The sequence below is a fragment of the Diorhabda sublineata genome, chromosome 1 (genome assembly GCF_026230105.1).
Source record: "Diorhabda sublineata isolate icDioSubl1.1 chromosome 1, icDioSubl1.1, whole genome shotgun sequence".
Classification (NCBI taxonomy): Eukaryota; Metazoa; Arthropoda; class Insecta; order Coleoptera; family Chrysomelidae; genus Diorhabda; species Diorhabda sublineata.
This window is the reverse complement of record NC_079474.1, coordinates 15,898,911-15,919,272: the sequence shown is the minus strand read 5'-3', so window position 1 is coordinate 15,919,272 and position 20,362 is coordinate 15,898,911. Positions and strand designations below refer to the sequence as shown.

At 30.8% G+C, this 20,362-nt stretch overlaps 3 protein-coding genes across 5 annotated transcripts in view; 1 reads left to right on the top strand and 2 right to left on the bottom strand.

Moving 5' to 3' along the window:
* Positions 1–14,089, top strand: part of LOC130443601 (protein roadkill) — a 76,979-nt gene extending 62,890 nt beyond the window's left edge. For both annotated transcript variants that reach the window (XM_056778368.1, XM_056778359.1), the window contains 7 exons: positions 1,233–1,383; positions 7,861–7,982; positions 8,078–8,357; positions 9,034–9,211; positions 10,385–10,563; positions 10,689–10,831; positions 11,519–14,089. In XM_056778368.1, the coding sequence (XP_056634346.1) occupies positions 1,306–1,383; positions 7,861–7,982; positions 8,078–8,357; positions 9,034–9,211; positions 10,385–10,563; positions 10,689–10,831; positions 11,519–11,663 (1,125 nt within the window). In that variant the 5' untranslated portion in view covers positions 1,233–1,305 and the 3' untranslated portion in view covers positions 11,664–14,089. The remainder of the gene's footprint in view (positions 1–1,232; positions 1,384–7,860; positions 7,983–8,077; positions 8,358–9,033; positions 9,212–10,384; positions 10,564–10,688; positions 10,832–11,518) is intronic.
* Positions 14,090–14,227: 138 nt separating this feature from the next.
* LOC130443592 (cap-specific mRNA (nucleoside-2'-O-)-methyltransferase 2) lies at positions 14,228–18,175 on the bottom strand. The gene is made up of 5 exons (XM_056778346.1): positions 17,610–18,175; positions 17,362–17,520; positions 16,993–17,175; positions 16,432–16,552; positions 14,228–16,088 (listed from the first exon to the last, which is right to left on the bottom strand). The coding sequence occupies exons 1-5, from the start codon at positions 17,868–17,870 to the stop codon at positions 14,935–14,937; spliced, it is 1,878 nt and encodes a 625-aa protein (XP_056634324.1). The 5' UTR covers positions 17,871–18,175; the 3' UTR covers positions 14,228–14,934.
* A 235-nt stretch (positions 18,176–18,410) lies between these two features.
* Positions 18,411–20,362, bottom strand: part of LOC130444907 (formin-like protein) — an 88,581-nt gene continuing 86,629 nt past the window's right edge. For both annotated transcript variants that reach the window (XM_056780280.1, XM_056780274.1), the window contains one exon: positions 18,411–20,270. In XM_056780280.1, the coding sequence (XP_056636258.1) occupies positions 19,958–20,270 (313 nt within the window). In that variant the 3' untranslated portion in view covers positions 18,411–19,957. The remainder of the gene's footprint in view (positions 20,271–20,362) is intronic.

Below are 20,362 nucleotides of genomic sequence, written 5' to 3'. Positions count from 1 at the left end.
TTTGGGATTGCCATGGGTAATCATGATTGATTTTTTGGATAAGGGTAGAACGATAACTGGAGATTACTATTTGACATTACTACTGGACAAAATTGAAGAGAAAAGACGCGGAAAGCTATCCAAAGGTGTTCTGTTTTTGCAGGACAACGCCCCTGCACACAAATCTCATGTTGCCATGCAATTTGGGGTTTGAATTAGTAGAACAGCCCCCTTATTCACCAGATTTGGCTCCGTTCAACTATAATCTCTTCCTCAACTGAAAAAAGGCTTAAAAGTTCGTAAATTTTCTTCCAACGAGGAGGTAATAAATTCTGTGGAGGTCTGGTTTGAAGAGCAAGAAAAATCATTTTTATCGAAAGGTCTAGAGACGTTGCAGGTTCGCTGTAATAAATTACGAGGAGAATATGTTGAGTAATAAAATATTTTGAAATTTTGTTTGGTTCTATATTAAACTAAGAATTTTTCAATATATCCTCGTATAGGTTATTTTAAGAGATATCAAAAAAAATACAGTATCGAATAATTCCATTCCAAACCAAATAACTGATTCTTTAAATAAAAACCACCATATATTATGCAGTACCTCCGTATTCGATTAAATTTCAATTATTATATCTTTTATATACAGGGTGAAAAGAAAATAAAATGGAACCTTTGATTTGTTTTTAAAAGGAGGGCAACGTATTTTTTAATACAAATAGGATCTTTAATTATATTAAAATTTTTGTTATGCATTCATATACATAAAGTTCAGTAAAAAAATTAGAAAGACCTCATTTGAAGAAAAAGAAATGGCTTTTTTCTAAGAACAACGCAGTGATCACTAATTGCAATTCCAAATTCGTTAACTATCCACCGTATTCACCGGATCTAACTCCCGGCTTACTTTTACCCGTTTCCTAACCTTAAAATTTTACGTGTAGAAGAGAAATTTTCATCTGACGAGGACTAAGAGAGCAATTGTTACATGTAAGGGTTGAAAAGGTTGGGGCATCGTTCCAGTAAATATACAGACTTAAAAGGAGACTTTGTTTAAAAATAAAAATTTCTTGTTTCGTTATTAACTCGGAAACTTGTCAGAAAACCCTCGTAGAAAACATGGCAAAATTCATTCTGTAATTACTACAAATAAATTAAAAATCGATGGAGTCCTTATCTAAAATACACTAACTATTAAATAAAAAAAATGGTTCGTATTTTCTGATTTTTTAGTATCATTTTTATTTTTACAGACTGCCGGGGGTGAGTGACTGCTCGGCCGGGCAGACGGCCCGGGTAACCTCCAATCTACACCCGACAAGTACTATGGCCGTTAGCCGAGTCCCGAGCCCACCGCCTCAGGAGGTCAACACACCGGTAGCAGAAAATTGGTGTTACACACAGGTGAGTACTCGATAAATAAGATTCGGATTTTTATGCTTCAAATATGCACGAATTCGCGAAATATACAACAACGTGTGCAAAATGAACAATAAACAAAAAGTTAAGCCGATTTATTTGTATATTTACATAGATTCGCATGTTATTATTAGGTATTACGAGGGTTGCCACTTAGATGTATGATGTTTAATCCCTCGACCCTTTCCCCGAACAATTTACTCAATAAAACAATAATTTTTCGACGCCGGAAATTCCAAGTTACCTTCCATTTATAACATTCTTCTTCTTGATATCCTAACAGCACGCAATTAACTTGATCCTCTCCGATATACCTGGTACACGTTTTAGAAGAAAACAACATGTAAAATCCCTCCATCTTCTACATTACACCCCTTTCTATTCCTTACTTAACACGAACCAAGGCGAGACGTTTTGGAACGAAGAGAAGTTCACTCCTTCCCGGATCAGTGAAGCGAGGTACGCTGCTCCTAGAGATTCGGCACGAATGTTTAATTCTACGTTTTGTTGTTATATCTTATATACAGTAAGTTTAAGTTATATATCTGTTTAGATAAAGTTCTAATGCTAATGTGCTTCATCTCGCACGCTCATTTCAACAGGACGTTCTCGATTAATACTATAGAACTTTCCTGTTTGTCGAGCTCGTCTTTCAACATTGGAAAATGTTTGTGTATGAGGAACCACGCGATCGGGAAATTTCATCTAATATTCTTGCACGCTTCATCTACAGATAAGTGAATTCCTGTGAAATTTTAAGGTTAGGTCACACCTAATTGATACGTGTACCAAATTTGGTATTTCTAAGTTGAAGGTTCGCAGAGAAATAGCCTTTAATCGTCGTATCGACACCCTGTACATAGCCTTTTAAGAAATACTATTAGAATTTGTTATTCTAGCTTTTAAAATTAATGAGTATCCTCAAGTTTTGAACAACTGTTTAATTACTATAGATATTACAAAAGGACATTTTTTGTTTTACGTAAGTTTTCAATTTAATTTTTCGTTTATGTGCTTTTCGGTGACTGTTCAAACATTAAACGGCCTTCGGCCTACTTTTAAGTTACTCTGTATATGAGTAACGAAAGCGAACGGCGTGTAGTTTAATTCTATAACTCAAATCGAGGATGTACTTACAAAGATAATAAGAAACTGTGTTTTTAGCGCGCGAACGTACAACTCGTTGTTTTCTCGGTTACCTAAATAAAATGGATTTTTTTTCGGTTTTCGATAAAATCGATGTGAAACAAGGTCGATGTGTTTGTTGTTTATTTTTGGGCACGAGTGTTTATTAATTCATTCAGATTAACCGTTCCCGATATGTTTTACTACAAAATTTTCATAAAATTAAAGGGCGTCTGGTTAATCATAAGAGACAAAAATTTGAGTAACATAATCTATTCATCTATACAGGGTGTCCCACGACGACTTAAAACTATCCATATTTATGGCAGAATCATGAATTATACGTTTGGGTTTTCGGATAAGATTTTTTTAACTAAAATACTTTGTTATTTTAAATGGAACACCCTGTATATTAATACATTTTGGAATCTACGTCAAATTTATCATACTTTTCTCAAAAACTTTTTTCGAAAAATGAATACTTTTTGAATTATTAATTTTTTTTGTAAAAAATTTGACCATTGTAGACCCTTATAAATTATTTTTTTACGGGGATACCCTTAAAGATATGAAAATGGTTTCTGTTCGGTTGCTTTAAGCAAGGTCAGACGTATTTGAATCTATGTTAAAAAATTTTTAATTTTATACAGGGTGTGTATAAAAAGTACTCAAAGTTTATGTTTATAAATATCAAATTTCTCTATTTTTTTAAATTGAACCACCCAGTTTTTTCTATTTTAATGCATTCACGGGTTAAAAATAAGGCAAATTCATGTATACTTTCCTATACCTAAACCTTACCGTTAACCAGATATTAAATGTTTTATGTAAATTTTTTAGAGATGCAGGTGTGGTCTAAATTTTATTTATTCGTTATTAAATTGAGAACTAAGAATTTAAAACTTGTTAAAAATATATTAATAATAATTTAAAACCTCAAATATCTCGAAAACGACTAAAAGTTGGAATAGGATTAGATTTGACTTTTCCTACAGACCTTGACAATATAAAGAAAAATACTTTTTTATTTCTTAGTGCTTATATCAACAGGTCAAAATAAAATTTAAACCACACCATGATAACGGTAAGGTTTAGGTATAGGAAAGTATACATGAATTGGCCTTATCTTTTACCCCTGAATGCATTAAAATAGAAAAAACCGGGTGGTTCTATTTAAAAAAAATGAAGAAATTTGATATTTATGAAGTTAATTTTTGAACACTTTTTATGCACACCCTGTACAAAATGAAAAACTTCTCAATATAGATTCAAATACGTCTGACCTTGCTAAAAGGAACGGCACAGAAACCATTTTCATATCTTTAAGGGTATTCTCGTAAAAAAATAATTTATAAGGGTCTGTGCAACGGTCAAATTTTTTATAAAAAAAATTAATAACTCAAGTATTCATTTTTCGAAAAGAGTTTTTAGACAAAAGTATACTAAAATTTTACGTAGATTTCAAGAATGTATTAATAAACAGGGTGTTCCATTTAAAATAACAAAGTATTTTAGTTGATTTTACTATAAGCATTTTGTCATATACAGATAGTTTTAACTCGTCGTGAGACACCCTGTATACAAGACCATAATACAGTAGAGTGTAACTTCAAAACGAAATGTCGTATTTAATTTTAAAATAAAACATAGAGGAGCCGCAGAGACTTTAGATCCCCGATAAGACCTTTGCAATTGATCTATTCAAATATCTTTATGGACAGGCTACGGGTCCTAAAGGATTTTCTGATCGAATAGGCAAAAAGCTTGAAAATTGCGACAAACTACCCATAAAAGAGGAAACAACGGGTCCGAATACGAGCCAAGGCTCGACGTAAAACTGTGCAACTTTGGCGCAGCATTGGTAAATGTCTGGAATACCGTGGTATTTTTCAAGCAACTACCGCCATCTCTAGGTCAAGCCAGGTAATTCTGGGACCATGGACGTATTAACATTATAATAAGTATTGTTTGAACCGTGTAAAAAAAAATGGTGTAAGCCAGTCAACTTGATTGGAATTGCGCTTATAAAATTGTGTCTTTTTTACATAATTCGAGGCAATTGAAAAATATTGGGTGATGCGTATTCTGGTAATTGTGAAATGTAACCTTGATCTGTGTTATCGTGTATATATACATTTGTTTCTGAAATTTAAGCTGCATTTTTAACCTCAACTAATTTTTCAATAATATTCAATTGCAACTAAATTTATAATTGTATGTATATGAATCTAAATTGATGTTATCGGAATTTGATCACATTTAATGTGGCGTGGTGCAAACGTGAAAATTAAATAAACGAGGACGACGCAATTTTTTTTTCCTATTAAACCAATTTTTCTTTTTTCATTTCGGTTTATTACGTCTGCGATTCTGTTGAGTAGACGAAAGTGGGTTGAAATTGAAAACGAAACCACTCGCGGTACGACCACGACGATTATCCATTAAAATGTAGGTCGTTGTGTATATATATATATATATATATATATATATATATATATATATATATATATATATATATACATTGGCGTCCTGTAGTTATGAACAAATTTACATTAAATAATATACGATGCGGATATTAAGTCTTACCCTCCTCTAGGAATCTCCGTGGTGTTTTCTATATCGACTACTTTCAGTCTTTATCAAAATATCATTTAGTACTGACATTTTACGTATTTATATTAATCAGTAGATCAACTACATCACGGAAATCAAAATAGAAATCTGTTTTAACAGGAAAAATTAATTCTTATATCTCAACAATATGTAACTTCAAATTTATTCTAAGTGGCATCAAAACTTATAACTATAAATTTTATTTTTCCATTATCCAGTTCTTCTTTGTCATTATTTTTTTTGTGTATTTGATTCCGCTTCACGCATTTTTGATTCTTTATCATTAAATATATGTACAAGGAAAAAAAATATTAGTATAAATCAAAAATACATTATTCAAATATTTCACTAATACACGCAAAAATAAAAGAAGTAATATTATGAATCGAGTACCTTGTAATGATTGTGACGATGTTTATATAGGACAGACATTACAGTATTTAGACAATAGACTAAGAGGTCATCAATACGATAAAAAATATAAAACTGCATTAAGGAACCACGAAATATCAAAAAAAAACATACGTACACGAAAATGAGAATTTTTAGAAAATATTTAAATAATTTAAGTAAAATTTGTATTTCTATTTTATAAATTTTACGAATAATTCGATAGATGGTTGCTACATATTTTTGAGATATAAAAACTAAGGAAAAATCATATTTTGATAAAAACTGAAAGTCAATATTATATACTTTTAAACGAAACATTATATATATATATATATATATATATATATATATATATATATATATATATATATATATATATATATATATATATATATATCCAATTAATGAAAGTTTTAAACTATTTTATATGTTCATTTTTAACGTTGCTGTCGGTTTCGTTTCGGACAGAAACTTCGAATAACATCATTCGAAACGGTGTGGTCTGACGATTGGTGGAACCTTCGAACTTGGCTGGGTTGGGAACAGAGAAGAAAGGGATCCTCGAAAATAAGGCCACGCACGCCTAGAAACAGACAAAGAGCGACCCTATATTCAGTGACGTGCCTACTAAAATTTAATAAAACTTAATAATTCTCAAACTCAACGGACAAAACGAAAATTACTACACATTATATTTACACTTATTGTAAATTTGAAGAAGGAAATGTTAAGTGAAGTAAAAAAGTTCAACTTCAGTTTGCTTAATATTCCATTAGTCATATAATAAAGATTATAAAAAAGTATGAAGCTAAGACTATCGATTTTGAAGAAAAGAATAGAATATAAATTCGTAAACAGCAAACGAAACTATGAATAAGTATACTACAAAACTAAGAAAGACGATAATAGACATCCAAAAAAAGGGATGAAATTAGAGAAAACAAATACTTTTTTTTCTATAAAATTTACGATCACTTAGATTCTATAACTAATTGCCGTAAGTATCTGTCTAAATTTTTGTCTATTGTTTATAAACTACTGATATCATGAGTCTTTCTAATTGTGGATTGAATGTTTCGATTTAGTTTTTTACAACACACATATCCCTATATTGATTTCAATAACGTCCGCTCATGTTTCGTCTCTCTAACATCCTCTGGAAAGAGAAAATGGTCGTGATGGCCTCCAAAACCGTCGTTTTTACTTGACTGTCTTTACCTACACGTCCACACAAAAAAAAGACCGAAAGAAATAAAATTTGTGGGTAATGTTCGTATCTGTTCCCGTAATTTGTAAATCCCCCATTTATATGGTTCCTTTCGCCATGTTAAAGGGTACGTTAAAAATATTTTTTTCATAAAAATCTAACGTTTATTTAGGGTTCAAAAAGTAGGTTCAAAAAAAGAGTACAGCTTTTTATAAGCGTACAATTTTAACAACTTGTACCGGATCATTACTATCTTTGAAAGGGTGTTTTTTAAAACTATGGTTAATCGCTACGAGGGTTGCTACTTAAATTTTGAAATAGACAAATAGAAATATCTATAATTGGATGAGTTATGGGAGAAAATATGCTAGAAACTAAATACCTACAAAAAATTTTTAAAAAGGATGAGATTAAACAAGTCAAATGAAAGTATGTAGGTCCCTTAAAAACGGAAAGTCCTCTGAACCGGGAGATGTTCCTGCCAAACTAATTCAAACAGGAACAAACAAGAAAATAGTTGCAGAATTTTATATACGGCGTGACGATACTCGACACAGCAATCAAAGAGAGAAATATACATGATAGAAAAGCTATATATGTGATGAATAGAATCAAAACGGGACCAAACAATATCAAAAGCCAACGAACAACGAATATCAAAAGTATTGTAGCATATGGTAGCGAAGAGCGGTAAAATTTCAAATGTAAACGTATGTATGAAAGTTATTTGATTACATCTGACATATCGGGCGCGTTTGCTAGTTCCGAACGTTTTTAAGTTGGGCTGTGATGTCTAACGACGTGACACCGCTACCATACGATTCTATATCAGTCCTATCATATTAAAAAGAATACTACCAATTACGATACCTGTGATTGTCTGGAAAACATTTGACTGTCGAGTTGAGCGCCATTTATAATTTAACTGTGTCAATTTTATTTTGTAAATGATTATGTTCAATACATTAGAAATAAAAGGAAGAATGTTTCGAATTCTCTCGTTCTTTAACGAAATTCCTTTTAGACTTCCACCGGGAATAGGATACATATGTACTTTGCAAAAAGTTGGATTTTAATTTTATATTAAATAATGGTAAATTATTAATCATTTTTATTATTTACAGGTTAAGGTAGTCAAATTTAGTTATATGTGGACCATAAACAACTTCAGTTTTTGTCGAGAGGAAATGGGTGAAGTCTTAAAATCGTCCACATTTTCTGCTGGCGCCAATGACAAATTAAAATGGTAAATAAAAAATAAATATTGCTATATTTTGTGTCTCAGTAGGAATCATTGTAAATTTGCAACTGAATGTAATATTAATGATATATGTTTTTTAGGTGTTTGAGAGTGAATCCGAAGGGTTTGGATGAAGAAAGCAAAGACTATTTATCGTTATATTTGTTATTAGTGTCGTGCAATAAAAGTGAAGTTAGAGCCAAATTTAAATTTAGTATATTAAATGCAAAACGTGAAGAGACAAAGGCAATGGAAAGCCAAAGAGCGTATCGGTTTGTACAAGGGAAAGATTGGGGCTTCAAAAAGTTCATTAGGAGAGATTTTCTTTTAGACGAAGCGAATGGTCTCCTTCCCGATGATAAATTAACAATATTTTGTGAAGTGAGTACATTTTTATTTGTAAATTTCAATTTTTTATGTATTTCATTGCTGAATAGTGCCCTGCACATTTAACCCTTTAGACCATGTTTTTTTTGCTTTATGGATATGGAAACTTATTTTTATAAACTCGTTAATTAGCATATAAGACAGTTCATAGGTAATTAATAAACTGATAACAGAAACAGGAAAACAAGATAAAAAAATGAATAAATATCAGGAAAAATATAATAGAGAGAAAAATGTTGAGAACTATATTCAGACCAAATATTTGAGATGGAGAGAGAAGATTAAAGAAAAATAAAAAAATAGAAGAATTGGGAGGAGAATGTTGTGGTGGTCTTTGTTTTAAATTTATATATTTCTAATTTATTTTTCCTAGACACGTATTTCGAATTTCTTCACAATTTGTGTGTTACTATTGCAGCTTTCATTTTTATATTCTTCTATGTTAACCTCTAGATGTAAAAATTTGGGAACCTTTTCGAACTTTGTTTTGTCTTGATCAGTCTAAATGTGTCTGATTTTTCTTCGAATATTATTATAGCACTTTCTATTCGTTTTGGATTTCATTGTTATATGTAAAAGTTCGATAATGGCAATCTTTATTAAGTATCGTCTCATTGTTATTTAAATGATTATTTTGGTTCATATTTTTTCAAGTTAACTTTTTTTTTAGGTAAGTGTAGTAGCGGATAGTGTAAATATTTCAGGCCAATCAAATACAATACAATTTAAAGTTCCAGAATGTAGATTGTCAGATGATTTAGGTCTATTATTTGAAAATCAGAAATTCAGCGATGTTACTTTGTCAGTTGGTGGCAGAGAATTTCAAGCACACAAGGCCATATTGGCAGGTAATATTAATTCAATTTTTTATATATTTTTTCATTAAAATCATCTTTTCTGAGAATAATGATATATTTTGAACTGAACCTGCTTTTAATTACGGATTCAATATGTCTTTATATAATGTTATCATGTACCTCATTACGATCATACTATTTTCTACTATGTGTTGTATGTGTGTTCAGATTTTCTTTCATGATTAGAACAGAATAACATCCAATTATGATGCTGGTCATCAAATAACAAAAATGCATAAAAGACCCACCCTGCGAATTGAATACTAATTAACTTGTCCAGGTCTGTATTACAATTTTTAAAATTTTCAGAATCAGTGAATCATTTAAAAGTATAGATAACAAACATTATGAATAAAATTAATACTTTTCAACTAGACTGTGAGTTGGACGCTTTTATGACTGCTTGATTTTTAGAAATGAATAGTATTATACTGTTTTTGATAATTTTGAATTGAATTCTTCCAGTTACTGAAACTTCCACCTAGAAGGATTCCTGTTCATTGATAGGATTCAGCTCTAGGCCAATGTAATGTTAATTTATGTTAAGGTTATGGAGGAATCAGTAGTGTGCAGTTCTTTTTTGTCACTCAGTAGTACTGAGAAAATTTTTGAAATTATTTGTGCCTACTTTTGTGCAACCTGAATGGCTACTTGGAAATTTGCTTCCAGATATTTGGATTATGTCATTACATGCCTAGTTTTTAATTTTGTTTAGTAGTGCATCTACTAGCCTTCAGACTAATGATGACATTGCAGTGCCCTGTGAGGTACTTCTTTTCTTATCTGAATGTCTCCTGTGTTAGTAGATTGTATCGCCAAGAACTAATAAATTATATTTAGACCTCTCAGCTCTATTGAGGATTGTAAAATCCTGTCAGATGTGCTGTTGAATTCTATAGAGGTGTACAAAAATATACAGATGGTTGTTTTCTTATACTCCAAGATTGCTTTGAGTTGACTAGTTGTTATAGGGCGGTTTCTATTAATCTTCCTGTTCTATATGCATGTTGATCACTTTTTTTATCAAAACCACAAAATTCCTTTTTCACTGTCTTCTGATAAAGTGCTTAAATGTGTTTTGGAGCATTCAAATATCAAACTTGCTTATCGCTTATTGTGTATATTGAACTATTTTTACTTCCTACACTTCTTTTTCTATTTCAGCACGAAGCCCCGTCTTCCAAGCAATGTTCGAACACGAAATGGAAGAACGGAAACACAACCGTGTCGACATAACTGACGTGGACCATGAAGTATTGAGAGAAATGTTGAGGTTTATATATACGGGAAAGGCCTCCAATCTCGAAAAAATGGCAGATGATCTCCTAGCGGCGGCCGATAAAGTGAGTTATTAACAATATTATTTACTTTACATCAAACAGCTTTAGAAGAGAATCGAAATATATTTGAATAGAACTTTTTCGATTGATATCGTTACCGAATTTAAAGTTATCTCCATTTTTTCCAGTACGCCCTCGAAAGGCTAAAGGTGATGTGTGAGGAAGCACTATGTACAAATTTATCCATTGAAAACGCAGCGGAAATTCTTATTCTAGCTGATTTACACAGCGCCGATCAGCTTAAAGCTCAAGCCATAGATTTTATTAATACGTAAGTACATATGAGATATGCATAAATCAATTTTATTTTGTGTTCAAAGATATATAACACTAGTTTAAAAAATTTAGTCTGTTGCTGTGAATTTTGGGCTAGATAATGTATACTTGTCGAGTCAAATCTAACCTCAAAATTTTTTAAATAACTCGAGTAACACCATATATAACCCCAATACCTCCCTGCGAAGTTACTGTACATCATTAGAGCTTTCATGGCTTTAATGATTATCTAGCTTGATGGACTTTTGACTAAGTTTTTTCTTCCAAGAGAAGGTAATTGAGTAGGTCTTATCCAGGTTGATATTTAGTTCTCCACCGATCGATACCACCTTGTTGGGTGGTTGAATTATGTCACAAAGCTTTCCCTTGTCTAGATGACTATGTCATCCGCATATCCTTAACAGGAAATACCGAGGTCAATCAGTTCGCATAAGATTTTGTCTACTACTAAGCTCCACAAAGTGGAGATGCAACTCTCCCTCGTGGACATTCCCTATTTGCAGTAATAGAAATTGTGTCTTGCTGTACTTTCATTTCTGCTGTGAATTTGGATTTATATGTTTTTTCCATTTCCTTAAAAATTTCAAGGGTTTATATAGTAAATAAGATTTTTGTTAAAGATCGTTACATTTCCTTGGGTATTTTATAACAAAATATAATAAAGTATTTATAATTTTTTCAGACATGCCACAGACGTTATGGATACACCGGGGTGGAAATCAATGATACAAACACATCCTCACCTGATAGCTGAGGCGTTTAGAGCTTTAGCAACTCAACAAATCCCACCAATAGGGCCACCCAGAAAGAGAGTAAAGCAGAGCTGAACGTTTTAAAATGCTCTAAAGTGAAGTCGACTGCTTTAATGTGTTCAAAGTTCAAAACAATTCAAAAATAAAAAGAATTAAAGAGACTATCACCTCTCATGTAAAATATAAACAATATTCACGGCTATCGAGTGCTGTTTTGATAGTGACTTTTGTTTTTTTTTGTGTCACCTTGTGATGAGGAGGTTTACAGAAGTATGTAAATTGACTTTTTGTGAGTAATTCGGATTTAAAAAAAATATACCATTGAAAATATAATAGTCGAACAATATTTCACAATTAATCCAGATGCATACATTTGTCGAATTTATAGAGATTGTTCTAAAAATGTATTGTCACGCGTAGTTTCGCAATTTATTTTAGATACGGCCACCAAAGATGAAATGTCTATTTTATTTTTATACAGTGCATTAAGGATTTTTCAAATGCTAAGATCTTAATTCATTATTTTTTTTGAAATCTGGGTTTTTTGCAAGATCGAAAAATGTTGAACTTTTCTTTTTGGTGTTATAAGAGCGACTTTCTCCTTTTAAAATAGACTTTTCTAGAAAAAGCTTCTGTGAATCTCTTCGTTGTTCTGTGATTGTTTTGTTACGGAAATCTTTCTATATTTTTTTTGTAAGATAAAGTGTTTTCATTTGAGTGCGGCGAGATGGCGATAAGTTTAATTTATTATATCGAATTATTCTGTAATTGTTTTTAAAAAGTGTATCAACCAAATTCGTGCAATTGAATATAACGAAAATTTAGACGATAGTTATAATTTAAACTTTAGGCTTTGGTATCCATATTTTCGGATCACATTTATAATTGTAAAAATCCTCATAAATTTCATTTAGTTTTTCCCATATTACGAGTTTTTTGTGCATCTCTCCTCTTTAAAAATTATTCTAACCATGACAATCCCTCGCATTTGCATATTTCATACTGTTACTACTTTTTAATTCTTAAATGATCTATAAATTCTGTTGACCGAGTGTGTTTATGTATTTCTACTAAAGAAAATTATTTGTAACTAACTTGTTCTATTCTTATTCATTCTGATTTAAGAGTTTATCCCATTTCTCTATCTAATTTGTCAGGCTGAACCTTTTCACATTTCTATTTTCTACCGAATTTTATTTTTAATTCCTACGTAGACCAGGGTGGAGAATTTTTGAAAAAAAAATTATATGATGAAACACATTTGGAGTGAGTTTTTAAAGGTAAAAAACGATTTATCTCGATTTCCGGCAAAACTACGGACACTTTTCATGGTTTTCAGTTTCTCGGACAGAATTACCACCTCTAGGCAAAATGTTTACATTGGAAAAAAGAAAGTTTATATTCTGTTAATTTTTTCAAATTTATAAGGAGTTTTTATGTTCTCAAAGATGAATTTCAATTTCCTGAAAATGCTGTTGCTGAGATAATAAAGTTGAAGTTAATTTTGTCGGATCATTCTTTCCGGATGAGCGTTTTCTCATCAATTCTTCCATTAATCGAATAGCATATTGAATATAACTCGTATTGGTTGCATTATAAGTTGATACGCTGATTTTCAAATATAAATAACAATGTATAAACTGTATGATCGAATTTTTAATTCCCCAAATTACCAAATCTACGGAAAAGTTTATCAACGTAGCTACCTCAAAGTATCCGTTAATATTTCTTTTACCTACCAATATTCCTAGCCTGATGATAGATGTATCAGCAATGTATGGAAAAAAATACTTTCCGGTATTGATTTGTCAAAATGAGAGCGGATGTCGATTTAACGGCTGTATTTAATTATAGAGCCTTACTCGCCGCACTGTATAGACTAGACGAATATACTTTAGAAATCGCTCCATGATACGAGATAGAGTCGAAAAAATCGGGATTGTAACCAAATTGATTTTGCTGATGACAACTTATTTACTTCGAAACGCCGATTTTACTCCAAGTTTTGAAAAATCATCTAGTTTTTATTTATTCATATACTAATTTTGGCGAAATAATTAAACATTATTCGAAGACTCGTTCTTTGTTGGGTATTCAAATTTGTTCTAAATTATTCTTAAAAGTATGTCGAACTTGATGAGTGTACAGATGCCGTCAGATCACTTTTATCCATAACTTCTTGAAAAATTTAGTTTCAGCAAGATCTATTTCGTTTTGAATTAACTGTTACTTTGATTCTAATTGGAAATTGAAAAATATCCGTTGATTTATCGCTCAAACAAAATATTGTAGCAATGTCGTTTAGTCTATGTAAAACAAAAACAGAATTGTGATATATATATACGACCACAGCTGGTTCCTATTCGGGGACGATCGACCTTCTAATTTGTAATTTTAGTGTTATTATTTGTCTTGATCTCCTGGTTTAAGTTTAAGATCAAACAAAGCAGATGAATAAAATCTTGCGAACTTTATCAGAAAACTGTGCTTTATTTTACCTTCCCCTACTACACTTGAACATTAGGAGTAATCCAAATTTTCTCACCAATGAGTTCTCCTGTGAAAAATTATTCCAACGGGAAAACTTCGGCGAGAAACATCACTTTTTTATTGTAATATATTAAAATAAACAAAACAAGTTGTTATTGTCAAGTTTTATTTATATTTGACGACACCCAGGTACGCCAATTTCCATACTTCAGAGATCTTAGGTGTATATTTTGGCGTTAAAAAGGCAAAATTCGAAAAAAGAGACATAGTTCTGCTCTCAAGGGATGAGATTACATATAGTAAAAACGATGGAAGTCTGCTATGATGTGACTCGAGCAACAATTTATCGAACACATATTTTCTACATACTATCTTCTATCAATAGAAATCAAACATGGTAACCTAAGATTGTCTTCTTCTCAAGACAAACGCAAATTGACTGTAGTAATCGTAAAAACAGACAACGAAATAATTGACTCATCGTGAATAACCGACTGTAATAAAAGTTGAATTTGACGTAAGCTTTGTTTGCTCTGTTGTTTTTTAAAGAATTTTTTGGTTGAACGTGTATTTATTGTTGAAATAAGTTCTTTTTAGAATTAATTTTACCGCGATTTAAAATATTGTCCAGTATTGTCTCCAAAATACACTCCATTTATGATATCTAGAGTCATAAAGGATAAATAGATAATAAATACAGGTGAAATAAAAGAATGAGAAGAAGAAGAATTACCAATTCGTAAAAGGCCGACATTGAGTTGACAGGAATTTTGATTTGCTTCATATGAATATTGTTGCTTAGTCACGTGATGGAAGACCTCCACAGTTTCTACTGTAGGTGTATAGTAATTAAAATTTATAAATGATATGTAAACGGTCTCGTAAAACATTTATCCTGACGAAATAAATTATTGTTATAATTCCACAGTTTTTCAATAAGGCCACCATTTTCGAATACATCTGGGGATACAATTTGAACGATATCTTTGTTAAATCCATCGCGCTTCCGAATTGCGTACATATACTTTGTTGTAATACTATTAAAAATACTTAGTACTTGGTCGTTAGTTTGGAGATTTGGGTGCAAAAATACTAATATGCCACTACCCATGTATACGGAATCGAATAAAAAAAATAGTACATAAAGTAACCCTACTAAAAAATGAGTAACAAACGGTATGTTAATCAAAATTAAATTTTTTTCATCTTTGACTAAAGACGATATTTTTTTTAAAAATTCCCTTTGAAATTCCGAAAACTGCATACAGTTAAAATCCTTAATGTTTATAACATTATTTTTCTCCTCTAATACATTCAATATTTTTTGATACAAGCTATTTTCTGTAATTTTATTAACATGAATTTTTTGTATTTTTTTGAGATTATCGTTGTGTGTAAATTTTGAATTATGTACCGTTGTTATTTCCTGTCCTATAACAACATCTAATACATCGGATAGTTTCCTATGTTGCTTAATGCGTTCTATGTTGATGTTAAATAAATCTTTGTGATTTTTCATAGAATGGATTCGCCAATTTTCAGTGACACACACTTCTGGAACGATTCTAAGCCTCTTAGGAATCGGGATTATCTCATATTTTGATAAATAAATCTGAGCGATGAAAGACTTGATTACATATATGGAATCTTGTACTTTATGTTCAAAATGATAAATGTTGCTTAAGATAGTGTCCGCCTGTTTTTTCATAAAAAAGTCTGAGCAATACTGGACTTCATCTAAAAAACTTTTGGGTAAATCATCTAGGCGGAACATTGTTTTTGATTTAAATATGTTGATGTCTTCGTACACTTTCCATATTTTTTCCCAAAATTGCGCTATAAGATTGAAACCCTTGAATTTTGTGCTAACTACGTAGAGTTCTGAATTTCCACTCTTTGATGTACATGGTTTAAACACAGCAACTTTATCAAATAAACAATTTAATATGTAGAGAATATTAATTGTACTTTCTTCAAACATCGTAAATATCTTCAAAATAAAAGTTCCACCTGCAACATGAATATGAGTTATTATTATACTCATTTTCTTTCTGAAAGTTCTTGTAAACGATTTCAGATACAGTTATTTATTATACAAGGGAAAAAAAGTACTAAATTTGAGCTTCAGGTTGTATTGCATCCTAGCATGCGGCAATAGGAAACAAAAAACCGAAAACTAAAATCTAGTATTTAACTTGAAAATACAAAATTTGGTACACTGTATGACACTGTTGAAAGGATTAGATAATGGTGAGTAGAAGGCGATCAATAGGGGGTTCACTAGGGGTGATCTGAGGTCACTTGAAATTTCCAGGAAAATTAATAATTTAGTAAATTAAAAATGTGGCATTACCTGTTTGTAATATCCTCAATGCAGTAAATGTTTCACAGAAATGTAATCGCTCAACAAGCTTTTCTTGTTCTCCTGGGTCACTCATACAATCCACACTTCCGTCTGCTGTTACTAGAGTTATCTAAAATGTTGAAATTTAATGGCCAATCATGACCAAGTAGTCACATTGGGAGGATTCTGGTTATATGGTGAGGAAGTTAAAGGAGTAGTCCGAAAAAGAGACTTAAAAAAAGCAGAATATCTAGGAATTATCAGACAACCAAACCCCATCTAAAAATTGGTGAATATGTAGCACAATGGTTCAAAGTATAATTACATACGGCTACAGAAAACTGGGTGATTGATACCCATCATTGACATGTTGTAGATGTGATTTATGAAAGAAAATCGATTTTTTCGACTGTGAAACTAAAGGACCCCCTTAAGTAGCAACTCTCGTATAAGGACTGTTTTCAATTATTAATGAGAAAAACCTCGTGATATTTGCACAAATTGAAAATGTCTAGAAATATTGTTAAACAGAAAAAAAATAATTTTTGCTGTGTTGATTTGATTACTCACTTTTGCATTCTTCAGATGATTCACTAAACACTGATGATTATAAGGTTTAGTCAAGTCACCAGTAAAATCCTCACCAAATATCCAGTTTTTTAGAGTGTGCCTTATAAATCTATCATCTGGTATCATTTCGCATAATTCATTTCCCTCATAGTTTGGATTAAGAGTATTTGCTAACCAAGACCACTAAAAAATTTTGTTTATGTATAAAATACTACCCTTATTAAAACTGTTTTATATATACATTTGTTTTAACGTTCTAATTTGATAATTTATCAATTTTCAACAAAGTATCATCATTCATCAACTTTTTATTCTCCACATATTATATAACATTTGTTTGTAGATTACTAGAAACTGAATAAAACTAACACTCAAACCTGGATAATTTAAAACGAGGTAGTGGTTTAATGAGCATATGAAGGCACCAGGAGCTTCACATAAATGAAGACTTTCCAGTTTTTTATTATCAACTGCACATAAAGGAACGACTGGAAAATTTGCTAATATTTCATAAAACTTACACCAAGCCTAAAATTAGAATATTTAGTTTCATAATTTTTTCTTAGTGTTATCAATATTGAAGTTTCTATAATTTATGTTTTCAACATATACATTACTTGGGTCAGGAGTTCTGGTTTAACGTTTTCAGCTAATTTTTTTAAAACAAAACCAGCTCGATCTCTATTTGCCGTGTGTTTAGACCAAACTTTTAATTTGTATTTACTTAGAAGGCCTTTTATGCGATTCAATTCATCTTTTTTTGATAGTAACTCTTGAATAGACCATTTTGGAGATTCAAACATTTGATTTGGAAGAAAGTATTGGTTTTGGTTTTTGAAAAAATATATTTTCTTAAAATCCTCTTCGTATTGGTTCATTTTTATTGGATGATATACACGGTAGGTAAAATATTATATATAATTTTTAAACACATTCTGAAAACAACATATTTGCCTACATAACCTACAAATTAATATGTCTCCTAGCTGGAAGCGGTTATTTTCTAAGTAATTAAAAAAATTTATTGATTTTAAGGGCTCTGTAGAAGTAAGACCATAATTGATATCAATGTAAAGTCGTATTAATACGATTTTTTTTCAGTAAATCATAAGCTTCCGTTTTTTGTTTTTGTTATTACACTATTTTAAAAATTCAGTGCGTTCGTTTACCCAATCTTAAACTCGATACGAGCGCACTTTAGTAAAATATGAACGTTGCAATAGAACTATATTCATAGACAAATTATTACTATGTCTATGATCGTATTGGAAACTGTCTACCACGGAACTTGAAATTTGTATCTCAATTTTATCATAGATCATAACCAAATTGGCATTGACTTTAGGTCTGAACCTGAGATACTAATACGAATACCAAAAAAGGTAAGGTAAAGGTAACAGTAAGGTAAAAAGTAAAAGCTGAGGTAAATTTTTATTTAGGTTAAATATTTGGTAACAAAACATAATCGTAAATAAAAATTAGTAACTGGTTAAATTTATGGTTATTTTGCTTACATAAAAAATATAAATGAGGAATTTTGCTAGTGCATATTTATTTTAATACTGGATAAACTTATAACTGGAAAAATATTGAAACAAAAAAATTATAAAAGATCGACAGTTCTTGTATTACAATAAATAAGGAATCAAAATTGTTCAAAAATAAGGCTATTAAGTGATTAGAGACTACAATTTTGTATTGAGTACCTTAATTGATGGTATAATTCCCTAAATCTGCAAACAGAAGATCTTTCGGTTAAATCAAGAATTTTTCAAAGTCAGAAATCAATATTTATATATATGATTAGTCTTATTCACTATTTAGTTTGATGGATACTCTAAAACGTGTTATAGAGCGAAGGTTTTTCTTTGTGAACATTCAAATGATCTTCCTAAATACATAATTCAACTAATATAGATTAGCAATGAAAACTTTTTGACTAGTAAATAAAATGTATACATTTTTATAATGTTACACAAATAGTGATAATCCGCATTGGAAAATGGCACGATTGTCTTGATATATAATCTCAAAGTATTATAATAAATTCCATTGAGCTTGAAATAATAATTTGAATTCAAAAAGCTTGTTAATGTAGTTCATAATAGTATATCTATTAAAGTGATTATTTTTAATTTTTATAAAACGCAGTTGTCTTACCGCAACAGACTATTATTTTTTCCCTTATGAAACAACAAGTGATTACAACGTTTCCTAATCATCATAATTTTTCCAAAAGTAGTGAAATTGAAAGAATATCTACAGATCACAATGGACCCTTTTCTATTCGCAGGATTGTTTCAATATTTACGCTATTAACTCATAGAGGGAGCCAGTGGTTCTATTAGGATTTTCTTTCATTTTGCACAGCTGAGAGGACATGTTGAAGCCGAATTTTTAGGGTTATTTTACAGAAGTGAACATTGCAGTGAAGTTTAATTAAATTCTTCGCAAGATGAGTAGTTTTGTGTTATTTCAGACGAGTGTAGAATAAACCGATTGTTTAAAAATCCACCAAGAGAAGACTCTGAAGCTACTCTTGCGTTGCAGTACAGATTATCATGATTCTAGCACCGATAATGACGAGCTTTTGATAAAATACTTAGGAAAAAGTAAAAAGATTAAGCTATCTTCGAAGCAAGAAAAATAGTATAAGCAGGACTTAATATTTTTATTTATCATCACTTGTTGCATTCATATTCTTGTTATTGCATGTTTTGGAGATAATGAACTGCATTAAACATTCTATCAGATTGAATCACTGAAAATTATATCGACGTAAATATTTATTGGATTAAATTTTGTCAGCACAACTAATACTGGAAACTTTGCAAAAATATTATTTGTTGTCTACATTATTAATTAAATTTTTATAAACTTTTAAAACTTTGAGCATTTATAATAATACGTTTCTAAGGCCACTTATTCTTCTTCTTCTTGTATATTTATCTCTATGAATTGTTTATCAATCTTTAGATCTAAACGAGCTGATTCGACTTGACGTTATAGCTTGATTAATACTTTTAGTAGCACTTGATGCCGTCGGTTTCATGAAACTCATAGCTTGAGGTCTTGGCGGTTTATTCCCGACAGAATTCCCAATAGAACTAGTTCGTTTGAGGTTAGTTTTTGGTAGGGCTGGTACAGCCTTGATACTTTGTGTCCTTTGTACCGAACGGGAAACGTTACTACTAGTATTTGGTTTGAGAGGTAACTTTTTTACAGTGCTAATTGATGAAGCGCTGTTCAACGAACTTCTTGAACTAACAATTGAGTTTCTGCAACAAAATTAAAAAAAAGTTGATGAAAATGTTACAATTAATATTTATAGGTACATATAGATTTGGGAATATCGCAATCGAACAGTAAT